The sequence below is a fragment of the Corvus brachyrhynchos genome, unplaced genomic scaffold (assembly GCF_000691975.1).
Source record: "Corvus brachyrhynchos isolate BGI_N302 unplaced genomic scaffold, ASM69197v1 scaffold17, whole genome shotgun sequence".
NCBI classification, from domain to species: Eukaryota; Metazoa; Chordata; class Aves; order Passeriformes; family Corvidae; genus Corvus; species Corvus brachyrhynchos.
In genome coordinates, this window is record NW_008240046.1 from 15,872,657 (window position 1) to 15,895,588 (window position 22,932).

The window sequence follows — 22,932 nt, forward strand, 5'->3', positions numbered from 1 at the left end:
CAAAGGGAAATATGTACAAAATGAGGAGACTCTTCCTGAGTTTTGCTGATACAGCTGTATCAGTACATAAGGCCATCAAAGATGTATCCTTACGAAGAGGCAGCGATTATGTGCATGTTGACATTGCTCTCCCCTCTTCGCTTGCTACGACTTTTTCCGGGGGGTCATTTCATTTCATGTTCCGGGGGGTCATGTCATGTTTCTTTTTCCGGTCATGTCATTTCATTTCAACCCACTTCATGGGTTCTAAGGAGTGGGTGTGAGTGGTTTTTTCTGTGTAAAATCCAACAGGTTAGTTTTAACTTACCAACAGTTTAAACTGCCGGATTTTGAACTGAGGAGTGTATCAATACACATTCCTTCCTGTTGATTTCCAGGAAGGGAGAGAGAGGGGCAGGAACCTTTAGCTGAGGAATGGAATGGGCAGCTGGAGGTGGTAACTTTTTAAACTTCTGGGGGCAAGATTTGCTAGAGTGTGTCTGTCAGCAGGCTGTGTGTGCCTGCTGTCTGACACGTTTCTGGGTTTAGTAATGTCTCTAAGTGCACACATGACTTATTTTGGAATCTTCTGTAATGCTCTTAATAGTTGAGTTATGTTAGTTATCCAAAGAGGACTGCAACAAATACTGTAAATAAACTTACTATGTTTCTAGCAGAACTCAGATTGAATTTACTTGTAAGCACATTGATCATACCTGCTTCCCTGCTGGGTGGAACTTTGCTGTCAGTGATTAGATGGACTGGTTAAGCAGATCAAGCATGCTCATGTGATAATGTGGCTGACAGCAGGATTGTTGATATTGGACTTGTAGCTGAAGGAGCATCTACCCCCATTACGGGAAGCAGCTATCCAGTGGTGTATAACAAAGGGATACAGATTTAAGATTACTATGTTATTTTTTCAAGAACTGAGAAAGTTAGAAAACTAGAATTTCATAATCACTTAAATATCTGAATTACTTTTTATGCTTTTAAATGCATGTCATATGGAGAATGTCTGTTATGTGTAGAGATACTGATTGATATTTAATCCTTGACTAGTAATTCCATTCTCTGGAAATCCAGACGTACAAGTCTGTATACTAGAATTGTTTTCTAAGATAGGAGTAGTATTTTCAACTACTAGGAAAGGCAAAACACCTCAATTAAATAATTTTGAACTCATTAAGAGTTAGCAGTAGAATAAGCAATCTTTTCATGATGTTGCAAATGAAAGGTTGCGTCATTCATGTTCCACAATAACTTGATTTGTATAGAGCCTAAACTGTGTCAGACCAATGATTTTAGTACACTGGAGGAAAAAAGTACCACCCTACCACCCAAAGGCATAAGTTTGAACTTTCTAGAGCAGTTCGAGAACCCATGGAAATAATGTGCTACACCAAAATACAGAGAGAAAGTATATATAAAACAAAACATTTTTGTGCATTAATGCTCTTTTAAAGGAGCTGTTGTGTTTCATTATTAGAGAAGACAAATGGTGTCTAAATGTGTAACTGGTTTAGTAGAATGGGTGTCAAGAGCCAGAGCACAACAAGAGGAGAAGTGTTTTAAGACAGTCTCATTTTTCCCTGTTATGCCACTAAAGATGTCATTGCATTGTATTTTGAAACAGACTTTTGGTTAAAGTCTTGGGCTGGGTTATCAGGATATTAGCAGGAATTATGAGAACTGCAGAAATCTGAATTAAACATAACTTTGGTTATGAGTTATGACGTCATGCTGCATGGTTTGTGTAGATCCTGGGTAGACTTGGTGCTCAGGAAGAAAAGCTGTAAAAAAATGAGGGCCTTTCATTTGTTTGGTTTACAGAGTTGTGTCTGTTTCAGTTGGCAACACAACTCTCAGGTTTTTGTGCTGATAATATGGGTTTGTCATGATGCTCAAGTAATTCCGTAGAGTTCTTAAGGATAGCAATGGGGTGCAGTGAAAAAGCAGTTGAGATCTGAACCAAGTTTCGTCTTTTCTGGATGAAAAAGTTTGTGTTTTCTCATTTTTTGTCTTTTCATTCCTCTAAAACCATAGCACAAAGTCAGTACTTCAGCCACCTCTTCCTATTTTACAAAGAGTAGTAATTGTGTTGTGCTAATGGGCTTGAGTTCCTGTTTGGAAAAGGACACAGCAGCTGCTTGATGTTTTCCAGTCACTCCAGCTTCTAAATTTCTTGTAGCTCTCAGGTAAATGTGACTTGTTTGGGTTTATTTTCTGTGCCTAAGTATAAATGCATAATATACGTAACTTAGGAGTGATATTAATAAAAAGAACATTTAATAGTACTTTTGGAAGATTGTTTTATTGTATGAATGCCTTTTTTTTGTCTTTAATTCGATGTAACATTTTGCATAAAGAGGAAATAAATTTTAAAGATGTTTGTTTGAGTCTAGATTTCTTCAGTTCAAATGCTTTGAATATAAAATAGTAGAAAAAATTGCTGAACATAGATCAAGGAGGAAATGACATAAACAACATTCAGTAGCTTTAGGTAAGTCAGGTAAAATTTTGAGGATTAGCATCTCATACACTCATTAAAATACAAGTCAGCTGGTCACTAAGCAGGTAATTTTTCATGCTGAATTAGACATTTGGTTTTTAGAAGCTCATGCTTCTCTTCTTCTGATTCCTTCATGAAGCATTGTATGCTTACAGAAACTCAGTTCTAGAACTCGATTTCTTACTGATTTTATTTTAAACTCGTTCTGAGGGCATTGCTTTAGAAATTTCTCCTTTTTGGTTGTCCATAATGTTTAAAATAATAAATTCTTCAAAGCACCTAAGAGTTCCTGTTCCTCTGCTTGGTATCTTACAATCTTCTGTTATACTTGTTATTAGACAGAAGTTTCAGAACCAGGATGAGTATCAACTTCGTGTGTATATTTAGCTAACTCTTATATGTGGAGAAAGACACGCACATGAAAGAATTCCTTGTACTGTATTGCATACCTCATCTTTAAAAAAACATTTTCACTTTCAGACATTTATGTGCATCTCCAAAATACTGAAGAAAACTACTAGGACTAACTGTAATGGAATTTGTGCTGTGAATATAATTACTCTTTTACATCTTCTGTCATCTGGTTTAAATATATTACTTTAAAAAATTTAAATAGAAGGAAGTATGTTTTCCAAAGCAACAACACAGCATGTGCTGTAAAGAAATCATATTTCTAAGGGTTTTGTAGTCTTTAGTGTTAAAAAAAATGCCTTCAAAGACTAAATATTCTATCAGTTGTGTTAATTTTCTTGCATATCTTGCCTTACTAAAAATTAAATGCACCAGTCTTCTAAAGCATAGATGAAAAATTATCAGAATAAAATAGTTTATGAATGTGGTTATGCAATTAATCATAGATGATAAGCATAGTTGGTCTTTTTTCTAAGAATTACTTTGTTAGGTTGAGAGTAAATTGTACACTAGATTTTGGACAGTTTGAATTAGCACAAACAGGTGCCACTGCTAAATACTTTCTTTCTGCACTTGGCTGCTATGCAGCACAGCATTAAAGGCCAGGCTACTTTGTCTGGGCTCTGGAGTTTGAAATGAACCACTTTATAGTCATCATAAACAGTATTGCTATGTTGATTATACAGGTTATGTTCTTTAGAAATGATAACTGACCAAGCTACATTAAAAGGGAACTCTAAGACCATAAATTCCAGCATTTAAAGTTTCCTAAGTGGTTTTAAAATTAAAATAGGCTTTTTCTGGAAATGGGGAAGCATATCAGAGGAATCATTACATTGTTCTTGTTTTATTTGCTGGGAAAGTGTTAGTATGTCAAGGTAGGGGTATCCTTGTCTGTCACAGTATTTCTATCTTCTTAAACAAAATAAAAATCAAAATATCGTTAATCTGCAATGTAGCTTGTTGCCATTTTCTTGTGTGCTATGGTAAAACCCTAGATGCTAAAACAATTTTACAGCCTATCTCTTTTGTCGACATTAAGTGAATGAACAGTCAAGATATCATTTTATTTACCTTTGTAATCTGAATTTTATATTAAAATAAAAAATTATTAGATACCTTATTAGTTTCAGTATTCTTTTCACCAGGATATCTGAGTGATTTTTTAACAGCAATGAAGTTATCTTCAGAATACTCCCATTTTACTAGTGAGGAAATGAGGCCAAGAAATTTCATTCCCAAAAGTCAAAACTACATGGGAAATGCAAATATCCAGATTAAGCCACTGCTCTTTTTAAGTGTTTTGATATCTTTAAAATATTATACATTTGTTACATATGGTGCATTTCCATTTGGAAGCTCTCATTTTTCTGCAGTGCTGCAATATCTGACTCCAGTTACTTCACATTGCCATGCAATAGAAAATTGGGGCACTTACATCCCACGTTTTTACAGTCCTTCATGGCATCGCACTGACTGTCAGATCCTTTATTTATTTACCTATGCTTCTATTTTCTGATTTCCCTTACAACAGCTGTAGCTTTCTGTTTCCCAGTCTGGATAACTGGTTTTCCCAGTCTGCATGGGCCTCCTCTCAGCTATTCTGTGTTCAGGTCTCAGCATTCACATTGTTGGTTCTCCCAAAATGCTGTGTGGGTGTTAACTTCTAAGCAGTTGCTCAGTTTTCGTGACTGGGTGCCTTGTAGCATGGCTTTGCCAACAAGCTGTAATGGTAATTTCTGTAGCACTTTAGTAGACTTAGATTAGGATGGACTTGGTTCCGTGTGGCTGGGAGAGTTTCCAGCTAAGCTGACACATTAGAGTTATAGAGCTCTAAAAAATGAGGAAATATTATGAGAGTAATTTTCCCAGCTTCTGATGGGTATGTGTGAACCAGAATTCTCAAAACTCATGATTTCATGTAGTTTTTCATCTTAGTGTAGTTTGTTACTGGTGAGGGGAATTTTTTAAAGGACGGAAGGCAAGTTTTGATACAGGAATAACCTTCCTGCTCAATTTTCATGTTGTTCCTAAAAGCAGTTTTACAAATCCATGACATTATTTGAAACATCGCTTACAAAATAGTAATTGCATGCACAGCCTTATTATTGTAGTTTTAAATTTACTTTTTTTGAACCTTAACAGAAAAATTCAACTTGAAGAAAACTATCCAACAATTGAGAAATTTATTTTGTGATTTCTCTACTGCAGTTGTAAGGAGCAGAAAACATTATTGTAAGGGGAAGATGAATTCTGAGTACTGCTAACTTCAGCTGTTATTTATGGTATTTGCTGCTCAGAGTTTTGCCTCTACAAAGAAAGACTGTTTTGTAAGTTAACAAAATGTGGGAGAAGTCTAAGAGAAAGCAGGTGCTAGATTGCACAATATGAAATCAGGAAAAATGGGTCAGGTAAAACACTGTAAGAAAGAAAAAGCTTTCTATAACATAATTATGGTTTTTTCTTGTTCTGCATGGTAAATTTGTAAAACAGGTCCATAAGATGGCTGGGGAATTCTGTGGACTGATCAAGTTAAGCTTAATAATACTAGTACAAATATGGAAGAAGTAAGAAATTCCAATATTGGGTGTGTTACTGAGGAAAATACTATTTCTGTTAATGATTGAAACAGAAATTGGCAGTGGTAGCTCAGAACATAATGCCTTTTATATTTGTGGAAAACATGACACCTCAATTCAGTGTCAGATAACAATGTGCCAAATATAAAAAGGGATTTTCATTTGGCATTTTAAGTGCTCATTCCCGCTTCTAATAATGGTATGAGGAAAGCAGTACCTATTCTGTCTGGATGAGAAAATGTCTATAAATTAAATTTAGTAAAAAATTGCATATATTTTTTTACCAACAAATGTAGTTTACAATGTAAACTGCTTTTTAATTGCCTTTTCTAGTTATGGTTGACTTTAAGTGGATTAAATCTTTTTCAAAGAAAAATACCTAATGCCTGTTTCTCTCAAGATAAGCACAATTAACTTCCTGTCTGTTAAAAATCTTGTTATTTATTTCCAAGAACATTTCCTTTTATCGTTGTCTTTTCTTCATTTATATAGGTTTGTTTGAATGTAGTTTCCAGAAAAAAAATTACAGTTTCTCTAATAAATTTAATAAATTACTCTAATAAATTACTCCTAGAGTCAGATGACAAGAGGTGCCTTATTGTTTCCACTTTCCTTTCAGAAATATGATTTTGTATTTTAGTACCTAATCTGCTATACCGTTCATGGAAGTCAGGGTGATCTGTGGATGCAGTGACATTTGGATCGTACCCTTTTTTCCTGATGGACAGTTGCCAACATTCTAAAATGTTTCTTTCTGATCACCAAACAAGAATACACGGTAGAATAGAAAGGTTTAGGATTACTTTGGGTAGAGTATTTTAAGTTATAATTCAAGACACTATTTTTTAATTTAAAAGGAAATATAAAAGTTTAGAGCAGGACCCTTTCTTGTGCTGTCATGATTCTTTATTTTAGGATTATAGTTCACTTAGAAATCTAGTTCTGTCATGAAGCTCCTCAGTTTGTGTCATGTTGCAACTCACAATTTACTGAGCAATTACTCACACTAATGGAACAACTTGTGAGTGACTGCTGATGACTGTGAGTAATAACTTTATGGTATAAAAGCACATTATTTCTTAAAATATCTGAGGAATTTAGATTCCCTTCTCTAAAGCTGGCCAACAAATAAAGCCTGTCCTGTCATAGGTTTAAAGTAATATGATGCAGCACAGTGAAATGCGTATCATAACTATTAGAAATTTTCCATGTTGTATATTTATCATTGCATTTTAATTAATTTAATTTTAGATGCTCCAAGGTCTTATGCATAAAAATATCTAGATGTTTGATTCTTATCACCTGTTTTCATATAGTGCTTAAGTCTTTGTATACTAGATACTTTCATTCAGCTTGAGCAAAATAATGAGAGACTGTCAAAGCTGGTGTATATAAAATCTCTGTTTATATATTAATGTGTACTTCAATTATTTACTGATATGGTTCTAGTTTTTTAAGGAAGAAGTATTAGTCTGACATAAAATGAAATATCAGAAAAGAGCAATTGTACTTAAGCAGCAGCAGAACATATTGTAGCAAAAACAGATTATCTGAGTTACCTGGTTCAGTACAATTGCAGAGTTTTACAATAGTATGTTTGAATATGTATTTTAAACATGTAAATAAATGAGTTAGCAATGCAGAATTTGGAATGCAACAGACCTTTTAAGTGGAACAAGTACAATCCAGGATCTTGGAACCTGCTGTCCCACATGATAGCAAGAGCGGTAGTGAACTCAATGCTATGTACAGTATAAATAATCGTCATATTTTGAGCAGCAGGCATCATGACCAGCTGATATTTTCTTTCCTCGGGACCAGTTGTTCCCAAGAGTGCATGGCTGGAGCCATATGATCTTATCAACACATTCGAGAGCCTGACCCAAACACTGACAGAGATTTTGCTGCAGCAATGACTGTCATAGAAGAAAGTCGCCCTTTTGCACAGCAGTTATCCAATGTCTACTTTACTATACTCTCACTTTTTTGTTTTAAACTTTTTGTGAAGATCAGTCTTGCTATACTTAGTCATTTCTACATTGTGAAAGGAAACCGTAAGGAAGCAGCAAGGATAGCTGCTGAATTTTATGGAGTTCCTCAAGGACAAGGTATATTTGTACATACTATGTTATCACTACTGTTTGGGGATTTTGTTGTTCAGGTAATTACTTACCTGCTAACCTCATTTACATTCAGTTTTTCAAATTATATGTGTGAGTGGGTTTTGTTTCTGTAGTTGTTGCTGTGTTTTGTATAACAAAAATTATCTGTAGGAGTGTTGTTAGATTATGCGACTTTTTTGGTTTGGTTTTTTTTTTTTCAGTTTTTTAAAATTTATTTTTTAATTTTTAGATTAACATTAAGTTCAGAATAAAACTGAAGTATCATAGCTAGTGTTCTGTTAGGAGAGAGGCCTATATTTGGGATGGCTGTATATAAATAAGGTTGCTGAATACTTCCCAATCTGGGACTATTTTCCTAGTAGCTCCTAATGGTAAACTCCCAGCTTACCATGCATAGTTGAAATTTTCCATGTTTGGCATATGAAATATCAGAATATTATTTTGCACCATTCTAGTGAAACTAGTCCAAATATTTCTGAAAATTATTTCTTGATATAGGTAAAATTTTCTTACATTAATTTATTTGAGAAGATATAGTCCTCATGTACTTTGAATAAGTTGTATCTTGGTACATACCAGGAACCTTAGTAACCCTTTGTCAGGGCCAGGTTTTGGGCATCTCTGTGGAAACCTTTCAAATTTTACTGGGTTGAAAGCTCTTGTGAAAATTCCTTTTTCTGTTCTTGCAAGCAGAACTTCAGCAGAACTGTTGCCCCAAGCTCATCTGTAATGAGGTACCATTTTCATTCAATTCTGCATTTTGCATTACAGAACACTCTTTCTTCTAAATTGTGGTGTGCTGGTACGTGACTGGACCATGATTTTGCTCAGCTTGGGATTCCTGCTACCTCACTTGTCTTTATTGTTGTTCCTTGTATTCTGGGATGACATCAAATTGAGTTAGGCAGTGGAACAGGAAGACTTGTCTTGCCTCTTACTGCCTTTACCACTCATCCCTAAGTACCACGAATGTGAAGAAGTAGCCCAAGTGAAACATAAAGTGAGAAACTATAGAAATGAGCCAGAAACAGTTTCAAACTCAAAAGATTCTTTCAGTCTTCTATGTTGGGACTAAAGCTAGACATTTTGTGTAAGGGCATTAAAATTTGCAAGCCAGAAAGAGAGGCTTAAATCCTAAAGCAGGAATTAGCTTACTTTGCAGAGGATTTACTTGAGATGGGTTTATATCATGTGTTTTCTGCACAATCTCTGAAACCCGGGGTTTTTACATCTGAACCCGTTAATAACACCATTTGAACTGCTGTGCATGTGTGTGTTTGTGTGTGAGTGTATGTGCAGATATATATGGGTGGGAGAGTGTGTGTATGTATGTATATATTCACTGCAGTAGGATAGGAAGAGCACAGGCAGGAATACTTGCAGAGAATGGGGAAGGCATTACTTGAAATCTGGAATTTTTGCCAGAAACTGCTGGCCATCTTTAAGGCAGCTCATTTTAGGAAGACTGACACACAAGCCGGGCAAAGAAGCAAAGAGACTTGGGAAGAATTGCAGGGAAATGAATAACATACATCAAGGTGGAGAGTAAAATAGTGTCTACAGTGTTACCTGTTGCTGAACCCAGGAGTCTGTAATTCAGTAATTTGTCAAAAGTCTCATCTATTATACCTAAAAAAATGTATTATTAAGCATTCTAGTAGCTGGCCCATGCAAAAGATTGAAATCTATCACTCTTGCAGGTTACTGTTTTGGTCAGGTAGCAGAGGTTTTTATTGATTTAAAGAATCAAACATATGGTAGAGTTTCTAGTTTTCTGCTTGGTTTATTAAAAGAAAATAGTTAATGCAACTATTTTGTGCTTGAATTGTACTTTTTGCAGTTCAACATCAGTGTGTCTTCATTTTTCACTGTCCAGCTTGCAGTGTTTGGTTCTAGATTTGAAACAGTTGTAAGCACATGTTCAGCTAGTGTTACATAATCTGCTTTTCATCCATTTTTTTGTGAATGACAGCAGCAATCCTTTTCCTTTGGGATGCAAATAATTCTTCTCAAAATTATTATTTTATCTTATCTTTTCAGTACTTTAGTTCGATGTCTGTAGAAGGAGGCATGCTAGTGTCTGAACTCACACTGTGTTGTGGGATTTGGTTTGTTGGTGTTGGTGAAATACAGGGATGCCTCCATGGTGTTTATATAATACCATGTAACAAAATATCCTGTTAAAAGTAGCATCTAAAAGATGTACAAAAAGTAACATGAAGCATGAAAACAGCTTGAAACATTACATTATAAAACTAAATACTGAGTATCCTTCTGATTAGTTATCCATTCTTTTTTCTCAAGTAGCAGAAAAACCTTGGCAGAAAAAAAACAACACAAAGAACCACCAAAACAGAAAATTAGGCCAACATCTATCATTAGCTAACTGAAGTTTATAGTGTTTCAATAAGTAATTCAAATTAGAGGAAATGTTTCTTTTCATTTTCTAGTTTTAACCTGATTACATACTCTCAAAATTCTGTTAGCACTGGTATTTTAGGTTTGCTTTTAATAACAAAAAATTATTTATTTCTATTATAATGGCTTGGCTAGGACAGAGTGCTATAATTTTGAAGAAAAAAGAACCTTTGGCAATAATGTACTACTAGGCACAGGCATTATTTCATACTTGCTAAATTGACCCCTTGAATTAAAATAAGCCTTTCTTTTATGAAGTCTGTATAATTGAGGGTGTTTCAAGTACTGAGCAGTAGCTTTTGGTGGAACTCCTTTTGCCAAACTGAAGGGATAGAGGTCAGTTCAGGAACTGAGGCCTAGGGATCATACATTTCAAGGCTGACTTGCTTTGTCACTTGTTCTTTTTATTAAATATAAGGAGACAGGTGAAGACCTGTGTCATCTGCCTTGTGTGGTCTTGTTGCTGCATGTTAGTAGCGAAATGGGTCCTTAATTTTTTGGGAATACTTTCTCTTCAGTTTCAATAGTCAGCAATCTACACTCCATCTATCCTTTGGATCTCAAGTGTGTGAACAGCTGGATAGCGTCACAATAATTAATTACAAATTATTATACTGTTTATGTGGCATTGAAATATAGGAACTAGACCAGTGTTCAGCATCAGCTAAGACCAAAAAAGTGCATATAAAAGCTCTACTAATTATAAGTCACATTAATTTTTTTGTGGAAATGATGTCTGAGTAAAATTTTTCTTGTGTATAGGTGAAAGGTACCTTCAGAGGTAAATTGAATGCTCTAGGATCAAATATACATGAGTTATCTGTCAAAAGTTTGGTTAACCTGTTTTTAAAATGCTTAGTAATAGTGATTTTTGCAGCATCCTTATGCAACCAATTGCAGTTTTTACTGTTCTCATCACTAGACTGCTTCCCACTTCCCCCAAGACTGGCCTAAATCTTTATTTCTGCAAACTAAATACGTGAAATATGGTTGTTTCTCTCTACATATGAAAACTAATCAATTCAAAGACTATTATCATGCATTTTCCTGCTTCTACGGTTTTTTTTTTTTCTTTTCTAGAATAATGTAAAAAGGATTTAACTTAGTCTGTCCTCCTAAGTCTTAATTTTCTAGCAGTTGGAGTTATTGCAGTTGCTCTCCTTTGCACTTGTGCCAGTTTGTACATAGTTTACAGACGTCTTTACTGATGTCTAATTTCCCATGTTAAACTGAATGCTCCAGCTGAGACTTTATTAGTGTAACCAGGGGAACTATTAGTTGTATACAAGGGGAACACTTGTGTCACATGCCATGTATATGGTACCCTATGTAATACCTCCTGGAATGATGCTGCCCCCTCAGCAGTAACGTATTATGGAGAGAGTCTGTAGCCTGTAAACTTCATGTTAAAACAAAGTCACTATCCTGTGCATTTGCTTTTTCCTCTCTCAGTCCTTTGTACTGGCCTTCAGCTAACTTCATGCTGTCTTGGTATCAGACAATTTCTCCATTTTACTTGCCTGTTTTGAATTGTTTCCCTCTGAGCAGCTGTAGCATCTACAGATTAGTATCATCTACTGCTTGCATAAAAATAAATACATTATTCTACTGTTCACAGTGTTAAGAGCCTGAATAGCACCAAATGCAGGACAGAATTCTGCAGTGTTTTACATTTGCTTAAAGTGAATTGAAGACCTGTGTCCTAATAAGCTATTAGAGTTGAACTCTTTCTTTTTTTTAATGAAGTCAGTGGTATTACTACCATAAAAAATTAAATGAAAAGGGGATCCATTCTATTATAAAGGTCCCATTTGGTGGGTTATTTTTAACTTTGGCGCCAATTTTGTAAACACTCATATACACTTGCCTCATTGATTTGAAAGGGACTGATTCGTTGTTTGGAGCCAAGTGCCTTGTAATCAGGGACTAGAGCTGTGTTGTAAATAGGTTGTTGTGCCTAGTGTTTCTTTATTTATTGTGTTGAAGTGAACATTTACATATTCGTTGCATTTGAAATTTTGCAGAGGTCAACATTTTATTAATTGCTTTCTTAATGAATAGAGTCATAGCAAGTATATGTTCCATTTTAAAATTCTGTGCCCTACAAACTGATATACAAGAATAAACTAACTTGAAAATTAACTTTGGGTATATTTAGCTCCTTAGCAGACTATGTGTAATGACAGTGATCTGCACAGTAGCATTTCTTCTCATGGTATTTCCAGATCTGTGAAGAGCTAACAACTCAGCCTTTTGTACAGCTGTTGCTGGATAAACACTGGAGGGTCAAAAGCAACTTTTAGACTCTTCCTGCTATAACTGGTCGTATCATGAAAGTGCTCTGTGTGTATGAGCACTGGGTTGGATGGAGCTTCAGATGAGTTCTATAGTTCAGTTGCTTTAGGGTGAGGTAGTGGTGCTGTGGTATGAGGTGGATTCAAAGTTTATGTATCAAATCTAAAGAGTTAATACATTATCAGATGTTTTGGGTCTGTAAGACATAAACTCTGCCAACAAATACTGGTAAGATCTCAGTTTGTATGGAAGAGTCTATACTTTGTTACTACAGATAACTTTTTAGAAGGAAGCATAGTTCCCACTCATAAACCTTTTTATAAGGGAAAAAAGTGTCTGTTTTATCAAAAGTAAATGTGTTACTCAGTAATTGTCAAAATATATTTAGCTGCAAGCAGAAAGTGATAGAGAGGAACCTTCTTATGAAAAAAATAAATTTGCAGAGGTTAACGTAAACAACAAACAGCTATTCATGTACATATACAGATACCTGGGGTCTGATAGGCAAGCTAAGCAGTTCTGAGAATGTAAAATGATTTGTCTTAAATATTCTATTTTTTAATGATGTCGATTCTCTTCACAAAAATTTGTATAAACTTTCACTTTATGAATAACTGTGTAAGTGAAAGTTACCAGAAATTGTGTTTATAGTATACTTCTTAAAATACATACTGGTTTTACAGAACAGGAGAGGTGAATATGCCCTGGTTTCTTCTAAGCTTAAAAAAGTGTACTCTTGAATGACTGTAGCAAATTCTAAGCTACCCATCTTTGCTGTATCTGCCTTGGTCAGGCATGGTAGGAAAGCTCAGTACCCTAGCTGCTCCTAGTTAGGCTAAATTAAGCCATCAACAGGATTGTGGTAGTTCAGAACTGGAGTCTCCATCTTCTTCCAGAAACTGGTAAATACTATGAAGTTTTCTGTTTCCTTTTCTTTTTGTACACTACTTGGGTAGTCCCTAGAAACCAGTCCTTAAAATACAGCTCATAAATAGTCAATAATGCTGTGGTTCACTGTCAGAGATCCACTGTTTGGAAGGCTTGATCATGTTTTGAACTGTAGTGAATGATTAGAACAAAGTTTTCGTTTTTATTTTATCCTAACGAGTTGCAATTGATAATGCCACTCAGCAACAGTTGTTAGGTAGGGAAGACAGGCATGAGGCATTTTCTCAACTTGCATTCCATAGAGATCACAGTTCTATTAATAAAAGCCACCCAAGACCTCTCCTAGTTTCCTGGATACAATAGAGATTCATTTAGCAATGATAGGAATACTGTATGGCATACCTATTCACCATACCACTTGGTGTAAGGCACCACATTTAGCATTTGTTTTTCATTTGCAGCACGTAAGCTAATGGTGTAAAAATGCTTAAGATAGTGTGAATATTCTTTTTTGAAAGTTTAGAAGGGGGGACTTTTTAGATGGAGCTCATCACTTTCTCTTTTATGTCAAATAACTTTGCCTATTTTGGAAAATGACTGCCAAAGAAGAGTCATACTTCAAAATAAAGCCAATAAGATACTTGCTTTGAAGGAAGAAAATGACACCACATGTCAGACAAATCTCAGAACCATTCTTTTCTGAAGTACGTATTCTACCTTAAAGAGGTTTTGCTCAGAGATATGTGATACAGCTAAATCAGCACGGCCAGAGCTCTGACTTATTTGCAGGAACACCTGTTGGCAAGCATGTTACTTTTAATTCAAATTTTACATTTTTTACATCCCTCATCTTAAAGAAAATTTCTGAGGCTACAGAAACTTCTAGTGAATACACATGCTGGAGCATGTTTGCATGTTTGCCTCCCTGAAAGAAACTGATATAGCCTACATGTGGATTTGTTTGTGGGGGTTTTTTACTCTTTTGTGTTTTTCAGGACCTCCTTGAGGTCCACCAGCTGCATATTTTGGTTGGTTTCCTCCTTGAAATGGTGTGCCTCCTTGAAATGTATTTCTTCCTGAAGATGGACCTTAACTTGTCACCAACCTAGGTCCCATACACTTGCTTGGAGTGTGCACTCTAAACTCACATGGAAATAACCTGCATCAATTGATTTCTCCATTTTTCTGTGTTAAATGAATAATAAGCTTATGAAATAATACAAGTACAAAATTAGTATTATGAACTCTGATATAGCTTATAACCTGGGGTTTTAAAGGTGCATAGCAATAAGACTGAAAGGCAATCCTGGAGCAAAATCTCTAAAAGGCTTTAAAGAGAACTGGTGCTAAAGGGAGTATGTAGAAAACTGCAGTATTGGCTCAGAGCAAGCTCAGTTTTACCACCTGCACTGGTCTTTTTTGCCTTGGTGGGGCATATGGCAACAGGGGAAGACCAAAATAGCATAGCTCCCTGAAGCTGATGTTCCTTCCTTCAGCCACAGGATTCTTATGGCCAGGGTTTTGCTATTCACATTCCACTCTCGTAGGGGATGTTCTTAAACTTTCGCAATGCAGGCAAACAGCGAGTGAACTGCTGCCAGTTAGATGATGATGGCTTGGGGGGAATTGCATTGCGTGCCTAAGTACTGAGCTCTGCTCATGACTGCAGCCATGCTGGCTGGTTGGCCATAAATCCTTTGTGGCATGCTGCATCTGTTGCACTAGTGGATGTTGCCCTCTGCCATGTCTGGAGTCTTTCTGGCAACAGATACAATCTCTTTATGGCTGTTCTTTCACCGTAATTGGCTGAAGAGTCTCTCTGGGGTGCCCTTTTCCATTCCTATGCTGACTACTGGTTTCATGCCTGTGTGTGTCTTTCTGTCAATATCTGAAGCGCAGGCCTGCTTGGTGAATGATTTGCGTAGGCTCAGCCACATGACTTCTGTGATTTTGTTTAGTTTACATATTAGCAAATATTCTATGTTAATGCTGCCTGTCTGCATGAAGAGTCTGGCAGTTACACGTTGCAAATCCACAAGCCAAGAAATGTGATAAATGTATCATTGTTCCGTATTTGACTTCTGGGAGGCCTGAGACAAAGCCTTTGTCATAACAGAAGTTTAAATATTTTTTTAACCTTAAGTTATTGTTCCCAGCATTCAAGGATACAAGGTGTAACAGCTGTAAAAATCTCAGGGGAAGAGGTAGGAAAATTACTTGCCATCCAACCATGCTGTTGCTAACATCATCATTCATCATCAAATACTACTACTACTACTAATTTGGATTTCCATCTAAGAAACAGTGATGAGATTGTATTAAGAGTATGTAATAGACTTTTTTAGTGCTTAAAATGGTGTAAAGAAATGTCATTTTATGCTTAAGTAACTAGTGACCATTAAAGCATTATCTACATATCTGCTGGTATTTGTCAAGAGGGCTGATTGGTGACACCTGGATAATGCCTAAGCTTCTGGTTGCCTGCTAATGACTTAGATCACCACCATACTTGCCATGAAGTATGGCTTGATACAAGAATCTGTTTAACAAACAAATGAAAAGTTATTCCAGGCCTTTCTCTGTTCTGCTCTTAGAGCTTTATCCCTGTACTTTTATGGTGCATTTAAGTTCCTTGGCCTTGAGCTGGCACTACAGGATGTAACAGTGACACCACTGTGGCCTTGTAGGATTCTGTTTTTGTCAGTAACCACAGCTCATCAATTCTTCTAAAATTTGCTTCATCTTGGCATCTCCTACAGGAAAGAATGTTCAAGATCTCTTCTGGTTCGTTTCTGGCTATGTCAAATGACAGGCTACTCCTGGGGTACTGGCACTGAGCCACAGGGAGCCTGTCTGTCATTTCAGCTTCATGGTTGCAGGGTGTGGATCACATGAGCAGGAAGAGTCAGTTTCTAGTCCTGTTCCAGAATTTAGTGTGGCAGGTTCCATGCAGTCACTGTGGCCCCATAATAATCCTGGTCATAAAAACAGAGTAACCTGAAAGTACAGAACAATTTGGGAAGCAAGGTGGGTCATCAGTTTGCTGGTTTGAGAGGGCTGCACACAAAATACTCATCTATGACATTTGAAAATGGTACAATTTTGTCCAAATTTTCCTAAGACAAATTATTGTTATAGTAATTTGGACTGTAGTGCATTGGACTGCATCATGTGTTGAAAGGTCAAGGGGGTTTTGGTATTGTTGCTTTTATTAACACATTTTTTGTGTCTTACCACAGTTGCATCTCTGTTGACATAAAAAACAGTCTTGAAAACAGAATGAGTTCCCCGCTGAAAGGGAGGAACAAAAATGTACTTCTATTTTCATTCCCACCTGTTAAGGACTGCTGCCCCTTTGAACTCAGAGCTATGTGCTGGCATGGAAGTGTTGAAACTGTACTGACATTTCTTTGGACAAAAATCTAGAATAAAAAGATTTTGAAAGTTTTCTTTAACACTTCTTCCTCTGGGTTATAAATTTGAACAGAACTAATTATTAATGAAATGTAACATAGTGCTTTATTTAAAGCTTGTATGCTAAATTAGGTCAGAATGCCAAACTCATCAGTAAAGTCTTCTAGTTTGCTTGCTCTCAGACTGTAGTGTCTGCCCCTTCCCTGGCTGCTTTTTTGAAGGTAACTTCCATGAGTAACTGTAATCTAAATGCTGCCCCTAATTGCTTGTTTGCCAAGTCAGGAAAAGTAATGGTCAGCTGTATTTTGTATGTGCTTGGACACCTACTTAGACTTCTGTTATAGGTTTTTGGGCAGATTTTCTAAGTGTTTGAGTGTCTTCTATAGAAAAAAAATCTGAAGAGCAGACTCTCAGGACTAAGCCTGGGTAGTTCTGTACTTTCGAGGGTTAGAAGTTTTATTGCCTAATGAAGTTGAAGGACACTGATTTTATTTTGTAGCTAATGTAGCCCAGGGCATAGATGGTTGGCATGAGAAGGATCTCACTTTCATTAAGCAATTCCATGTCAGAGGTGGAAGTGAAATAGCACAGTCTTCAGCCTTACTCTATGGTTTTAATCATGTTCATTCCTTCATCTCAAGTATATTTTGAACATCATTTCAGATGATTTCTGATGATGTTTTACCTTTTTTTTTTTTTTTTTTGAATTTGTATTTATGAACTGTTTTAATAGGACTTTTTAATGGGTTTTTCCTGGAGGATGAATGGTTGGGTCTAGCAGAATTTAGTGAAAAGTTCCTTCTAGAGTCCTGAACTGGCAAAGCTTTGCCTTCTTTAAAGCACAAAAATGTGTATTTTACTAATGTCCTCTGGAGTATTCAAAGTAACTCAATGAGTGGCAAGCATCTATGGAATATCTCTATGGAATAAAGATACTTTACCTATAAGCCGTGCTTTGAAGGTGGAGGATTTTGGGAGTGGTCTAACTGCATTGGTAGCTCATTGCTTCCTGTGCAGTTGTCTGGACAAGAGAGCAGGTGATGCTGACTCCTGTGGGGGTCTGCCTCTTGGAGCCATGGCAGCTGTCTGTGTACCTGCTGGTTTCCTTGCTCCTGCCAGTCACACCTCCCAGGCTAGTAAGAGAGAATGGAGGCTGGAATAAATGTGGAAAGCATATGTATGAAGTACTTCCAGGTTTGTACCACTCCTGTAGAAAGACACAGATTCATTCTCAGCTGACAACCTCACCCACGAAACTCCTACAAAAAAATGTAGGTTTTTTCTTGCCAGACCAATGTCAATTCCTGCTCTGCAGTTCCAGATGCTTTGCTTGATCTTGATCCTCACCACCTTCTTCTGAGACTCCTGGAATTCCATTCCTAATGGAAATTTAGAACTGAGATGAGCCTCAGAGCCATGGCAAGTACAAAAGCTGTCAGTGCTTATTTCTGACAGGAGAACAATGCTGGTATTTTCCTGCACAGGCATGTGTGTACGTATCCCTAGTACGCTTGCCTGTTAATTCCTCTTCCAGTATTTATTTACTTGGAAGAAAGCACTAAAAAGTAACACATAATTCTAGTATTAAAGTGATACATTTATAATGTCCCATTTATAATGAGCCCTTTTGTGAAAGCTCTGTTTCAGATTTACATGCAGAGTCTGATTGCTGGATACGTTGAAGAGTTTATTTCAGTCTCAGAGATATTCTGATTCATTCAGCTGGATAAAACCTGAGGAAGAGAGTTGTCTGAAAGCAGCCTAGTGTCTGTGAGAGTGCTGTTTTGTTCTGTCTCATGGGAAGAGCAGTAGCCCACCTGCTTCTGTTCTGTAAAGAGTGTAGCACTATTCCAAGTACAGCAGTTCTTATGTGCAGTAATTTCAAGGTGAAATTTGCAGCTGCTCCTTTTTCTTCCCTTCACCCTATCTAACTATAATCTTGCCTCTGATTTTCTCTTAAAGAAAACCAAGAGGGATATAGAAAGTTTCATTAAATATCTGAGTATTATTTCAGAATTTTAGGAATTAAATTTTGTCAGGTACCTAAAAAAAGTAGTATTAGTGAAACTCAGTAATGTTGATATGCTTGTTAAAAATTTACAACTGGCTAGTTTTATATATATAGAAGAGCATAATGAGGAAATACTAGAAAGAAATGCCAGGGACATAAAGGCAGCATTTTAACATGCTATTATTACAGAGAAATCACTGTCTTTAACCGTGATGGAATTTTATCCTGGATTGCTTCTCTCTGCAGATATCTGATACATGGTAAAGAACAAAAAATTCTAGCACTATTTGGTTGGTTTTGTTATTATTTTTTAAAAACTATTGACTTGTGCCTCTTCTGACAAGACTACAGTCTTACTTTCATAATGGGATCAGACTTTCAAAATAACCATTATTTTTTAGTCAAAACATGCTTTTATTCAGGACTTAGTTTCTGTTGACATTTATAGGATAACTTGCCCCCTATTAAAAAAACCCAAGAAACAAACCACAGGTAACCAGGAGTGCTTCACAGTTTCATGGATTCTCCTGAATTCTAAAATCAGTCTTAACTGCACATTACATATGAGCAAAACCTGATGCAGTAATAATTGTTGTTACTATTCTTAAAAGAATTTCCATTCTGATAGAATAATTTTGGTTTTCTGTTTTAAGCTGCTTGGTATTCAAGCAGCAAAGTATTTGAATACTTATGCTTTAAGAATCTGTTTCTTTTTGTGTGCTAAATGATTAAAAAATTAACACCTTCTTTCCATTTAAACCATGTAAATAGTTAAGACTCATGCTGTAGCTAAGCTGATTCTTTCTCTGTTTTAAAAATAGAAAATGCTGGAGCAGTCCCTCCCTTCCCCCACTCCGTAGTCACTAGTCCAAGCTAGTAAATGTAACTGAATGGATTTCAGTGTTGTAGCCATTCTACAGTAGGTACAGCAAGATCCTTTGTGAAAAACCAAAAGGAAAAAAGAAAAAAGGTAGTAGAAATCCATTTGTGGATGTTCGTCAGACCAGAGTACCTGCACCAATGACAGACAGGCTTTCCTCGAGAAACAGATCATGACAACAAACACTGCTGCTCAGAGGAGCCAGAATCTCCCCAAAAGACGCCTAGAAAGTGTAGGGGAGTGTCCTGCAAAACGGAAATCTAGCTGGGGTATTCTGACCAGCCAAGGTTAGTATAGCAGCCATTTCAGAAACCGGGTACTGAAATATGCTAAGCTGACCCAGTTTGTGATGGTATAGCTATAAAACTGATTTTTGTGGGTTTTTTTTCTCCTAGCTGATGTGTAAATGCATGCTTTTGTTAGTGGCACTTTATTGTCTTGCATGGGTTAACACAAGGGTACTGAGGCTATTTTCGTTCTTTCTGCTCTCTTATCAGCTGATCTAAAATACCATTTCTTGTTTATCTGCCCTATTTGTTTTATGCAAGTGTTTAAGGCTTGACTTACCCTGACTTTTGCTGTCCTGTCACAAGGTAACTGGATACTGAAGGTTAGTGGTTTACTATGGGGAACCAGGGAATGAAAGGAGGGGGAGGAGTAAACTTTACATATCACTTTATGTGTAAGGAGTCTATAGATAGCTGAAATAGGAGGCAATAGATGAACACAGGTGACAGAATTATTGTCCTGTACTAAGATACTAAGGACAAAGATATAATTGCAAGGCTTTCCGTAGAGAAGTACTTAGGAGGTATTTAAGTTCTGAACACTGACGTTTTCAGCAATGAGGAGCAAACTCTGTTAGAAGTGTTTAGGACTCCTATTGCCTGTGCCATATTTTCCTATATTTTTTTCATAATCCAAGTGTGTAAAAGGGAGCTTTGAATAATTGCAAGAGTCTTAAGAGAAATTTTTTTTAAAGAGTGATCATAATTCCATTTAGTGTTGATGATATCATAAGTTTTAGAGTGAAACAAACGTTAAGGAAGTCAAACTTGAAATTCATGATAATACGATATAAAATAAAAAACTGGAGATGTTAAAATAGTCAAGGAAAGGAGTAGACGGGAGTGAGTTTATATGTTGTGCATAAAGGAATTTACCATGTAAAATATAGCTATATGTTATAGAAATCAGAGTTATTCTTAAAATACCTTTGATGGTTTCTTGTATTGACAGTTTTAGAACTAAGCAGTATTCAAGAGTTTAAGCACCAGTTTCCTTCTCTTCCAAGTAACCATTTGAATGCAATGACACTGTATGGTTGCATTTATTCATCAGTTTTAATATGCAGAGCATCTTTTGCCCCCATGTTTTTCACTGTTTGGGCTAAGATTTCCTGACCTAAAGAAACTTTTATTAATGGTGATTGTAGCTCGTTAGGTCAGTAGTTTCCAAAAGAACTTGCACAGTCTCTCTCAGCTGAAAAGAAATTTCACAACAGTTCATCAGCATTAGTACTAGCCACTCTATTATATGGTTGAAGATTAGGCTCTCTTGCTACTCTCACAAAGAAATAGCCATAATTTGTCTAGTGTTGAAATTCTCAGAATCAAAGTAAAATATGGAAACTAAAATTTTCTGAAGAATCCATCTTAACAGGGTCTAGCTACTTAGAGCCTCTTTGTGATTGCCACACTGGGAATATCTATTTATTGATGGACGTCCTGAAGTGCTGAGACTTCTGTTGCACTTAAGGCTTCTGACTGTTGCAGTTCACTTGAATAACAAGTATATGTTTTATCAAGTCTGAAAGATGCTTCTTTCCTTCCTATTTCATCCATGGAGGTATCCAAACCTGACTTGACTCTGCAGGCACCCTTGCAGAGCAAAGGAAGAGAAAGTCATACTGCAATGCAGTCTGTAATTAAATAGATTGGAAAATGGACTGAAAGTGATGCAAAAGATGGAATATATCATAATATTGGATAGAAGAGTGAAAGGACAGTCAGAGTGGGAAAAGGCCTTCAGCCTATTGGCTTGAGGGGCCCCAACTCCAAAGTCTTGTGGATGTTACAAAAATCACACACTGGGCCCAGTTTTGCTGCACAATTGCTTACTGCTTATAAGGCTTGGGATTAGGCCCTGTGCTGCATTCTCTCTCAGGCAGGCTGGGAAAATACTGAGAATTCTCAGCACAGTTTGGGAAAAATTGCTTGTAGTATGGATTGAGGCTGAGACTGTGTTTGAGGAGCAAAATTATTCCAGACATAAATCCTCCAGAGTCTGAGCTCAGCTCAGAATGTCCATATGCCTTTTCTGTCACCTTTTAGTTGGGAAGGGGACTGAAAAACCCTTGCTTTGTTTTAGTGACTTGTCCAAGGAAATAATAACAGTCAAAGAATATTACCAGTTGCTCCTCCTACTCAAGTCAAACCTGGTGTGGATGTAATAGATTACTGAATTTGGAAGTTTATGTGATTTTACACCTTGGAATTCTATCTAGGGCACACAGACTTTGCAAGCTAATTTTGGTTAGAAAAATATCCAGACAGTTGTTGAGGCTTCAAGAAGATGGAAAAAACAACCTGTGCATGAGCAATGGCTGTGGAGCTGTGGCTGTGCTTCATGTGACACGAGAAGGGGCCTGACACACTCCTTCCCACGCGTGCGAGGCCCAGTGCAGAGCCAGCAGTGACCGCTGCTGCTCCTACCATTGTCATTGCCATCATCTTCACGTAGCAGAATGTGGCTTCTGTTGGGAAGCAAGGCAAGCTGTGTTTGGAAATCGCTGTTGTGTTATTCTAGGCTTTTTTATAGAGTTCAGTGGCTCATATTTCTGTGTGAGAAGTATGCTAAAGTGCAATGCCAAATACTCAAAATGTTATCTGTGCCACACTGATTTGAGCATCCAGTGCGTTATACCCCGGTATTTAACAGCACAGTCACATGCTGTGCTCTTCCACAAAGCCCCAGCCTCCTTAGCTGTGCAAGATGAATGATGTTCTGAGAATGCATGAAGTTTGTACCCAGGAAAAACATACCCTATGTTTTTCTGTTTGATGCAAAGGTTAGAAGGCATGCAGTGAATGGTAGGGAAAAAGGGTTAATTTTTTAATGTCCCTAAAAGTAAATTCCGTTCTTGTCTTTGCTTTGGCACCTATGTGTTTTAAGATCAATCATCTAATATAAAAGTTTCTTGGCTGATCATAGTTATTATTATCTAAGGCTGAAATTTCAAAAGCTCAGAGCTCTCATAACCATAACTAAACTGTGCTTTTAGTGTACACTCTAATGTTTAAGTAGTCAGAAAAAAAAGATCAGCTGTTAGAATGATTTTATAATTCAAGTATCAAAACTCTGTTTTTTAGTTCCTTAGTTATAAAATAGTATGAATGTAAGATGTTCTGATATAGGTTCAG

The 22,932-nt window shown here is 36.6% G+C and overlaps 1 protein-coding gene across 5 annotated transcripts in view; it reads left to right on the plus strand.

Moving 5' to 3' along the window:
* ASB5 (ankyrin repeat and SOCS box containing 5) overlaps positions 1 to 22,932 on the plus strand; it is a 40,608-nt gene that overhangs the window by 4,347 nt on the left and 13,329 nt on the right. Inside the window, exon 1 of one of the 5 annotated variants that reach the window (XM_008641481.2) lies at positions 7,355 to 7,589. The exons of 2 other annotated variants lie outside the window; for them this stretch is intronic. In XM_008641481.2, coding sequence (XP_008639703.1) covers positions 7,394 to 7,589 — 196 coding nt within the window. In that variant the 5' untranslated portion in view covers positions 7,355 to 7,393. Of the gene's footprint in view, positions 1 to 7,354; positions 7,590 to 19,519; positions 19,798 to 22,932 lie in introns of those variants that run through there. 2 more of the 5 variants (XM_008641482.2, XM_017744503.1) reach the window with 2 other exon arrangements.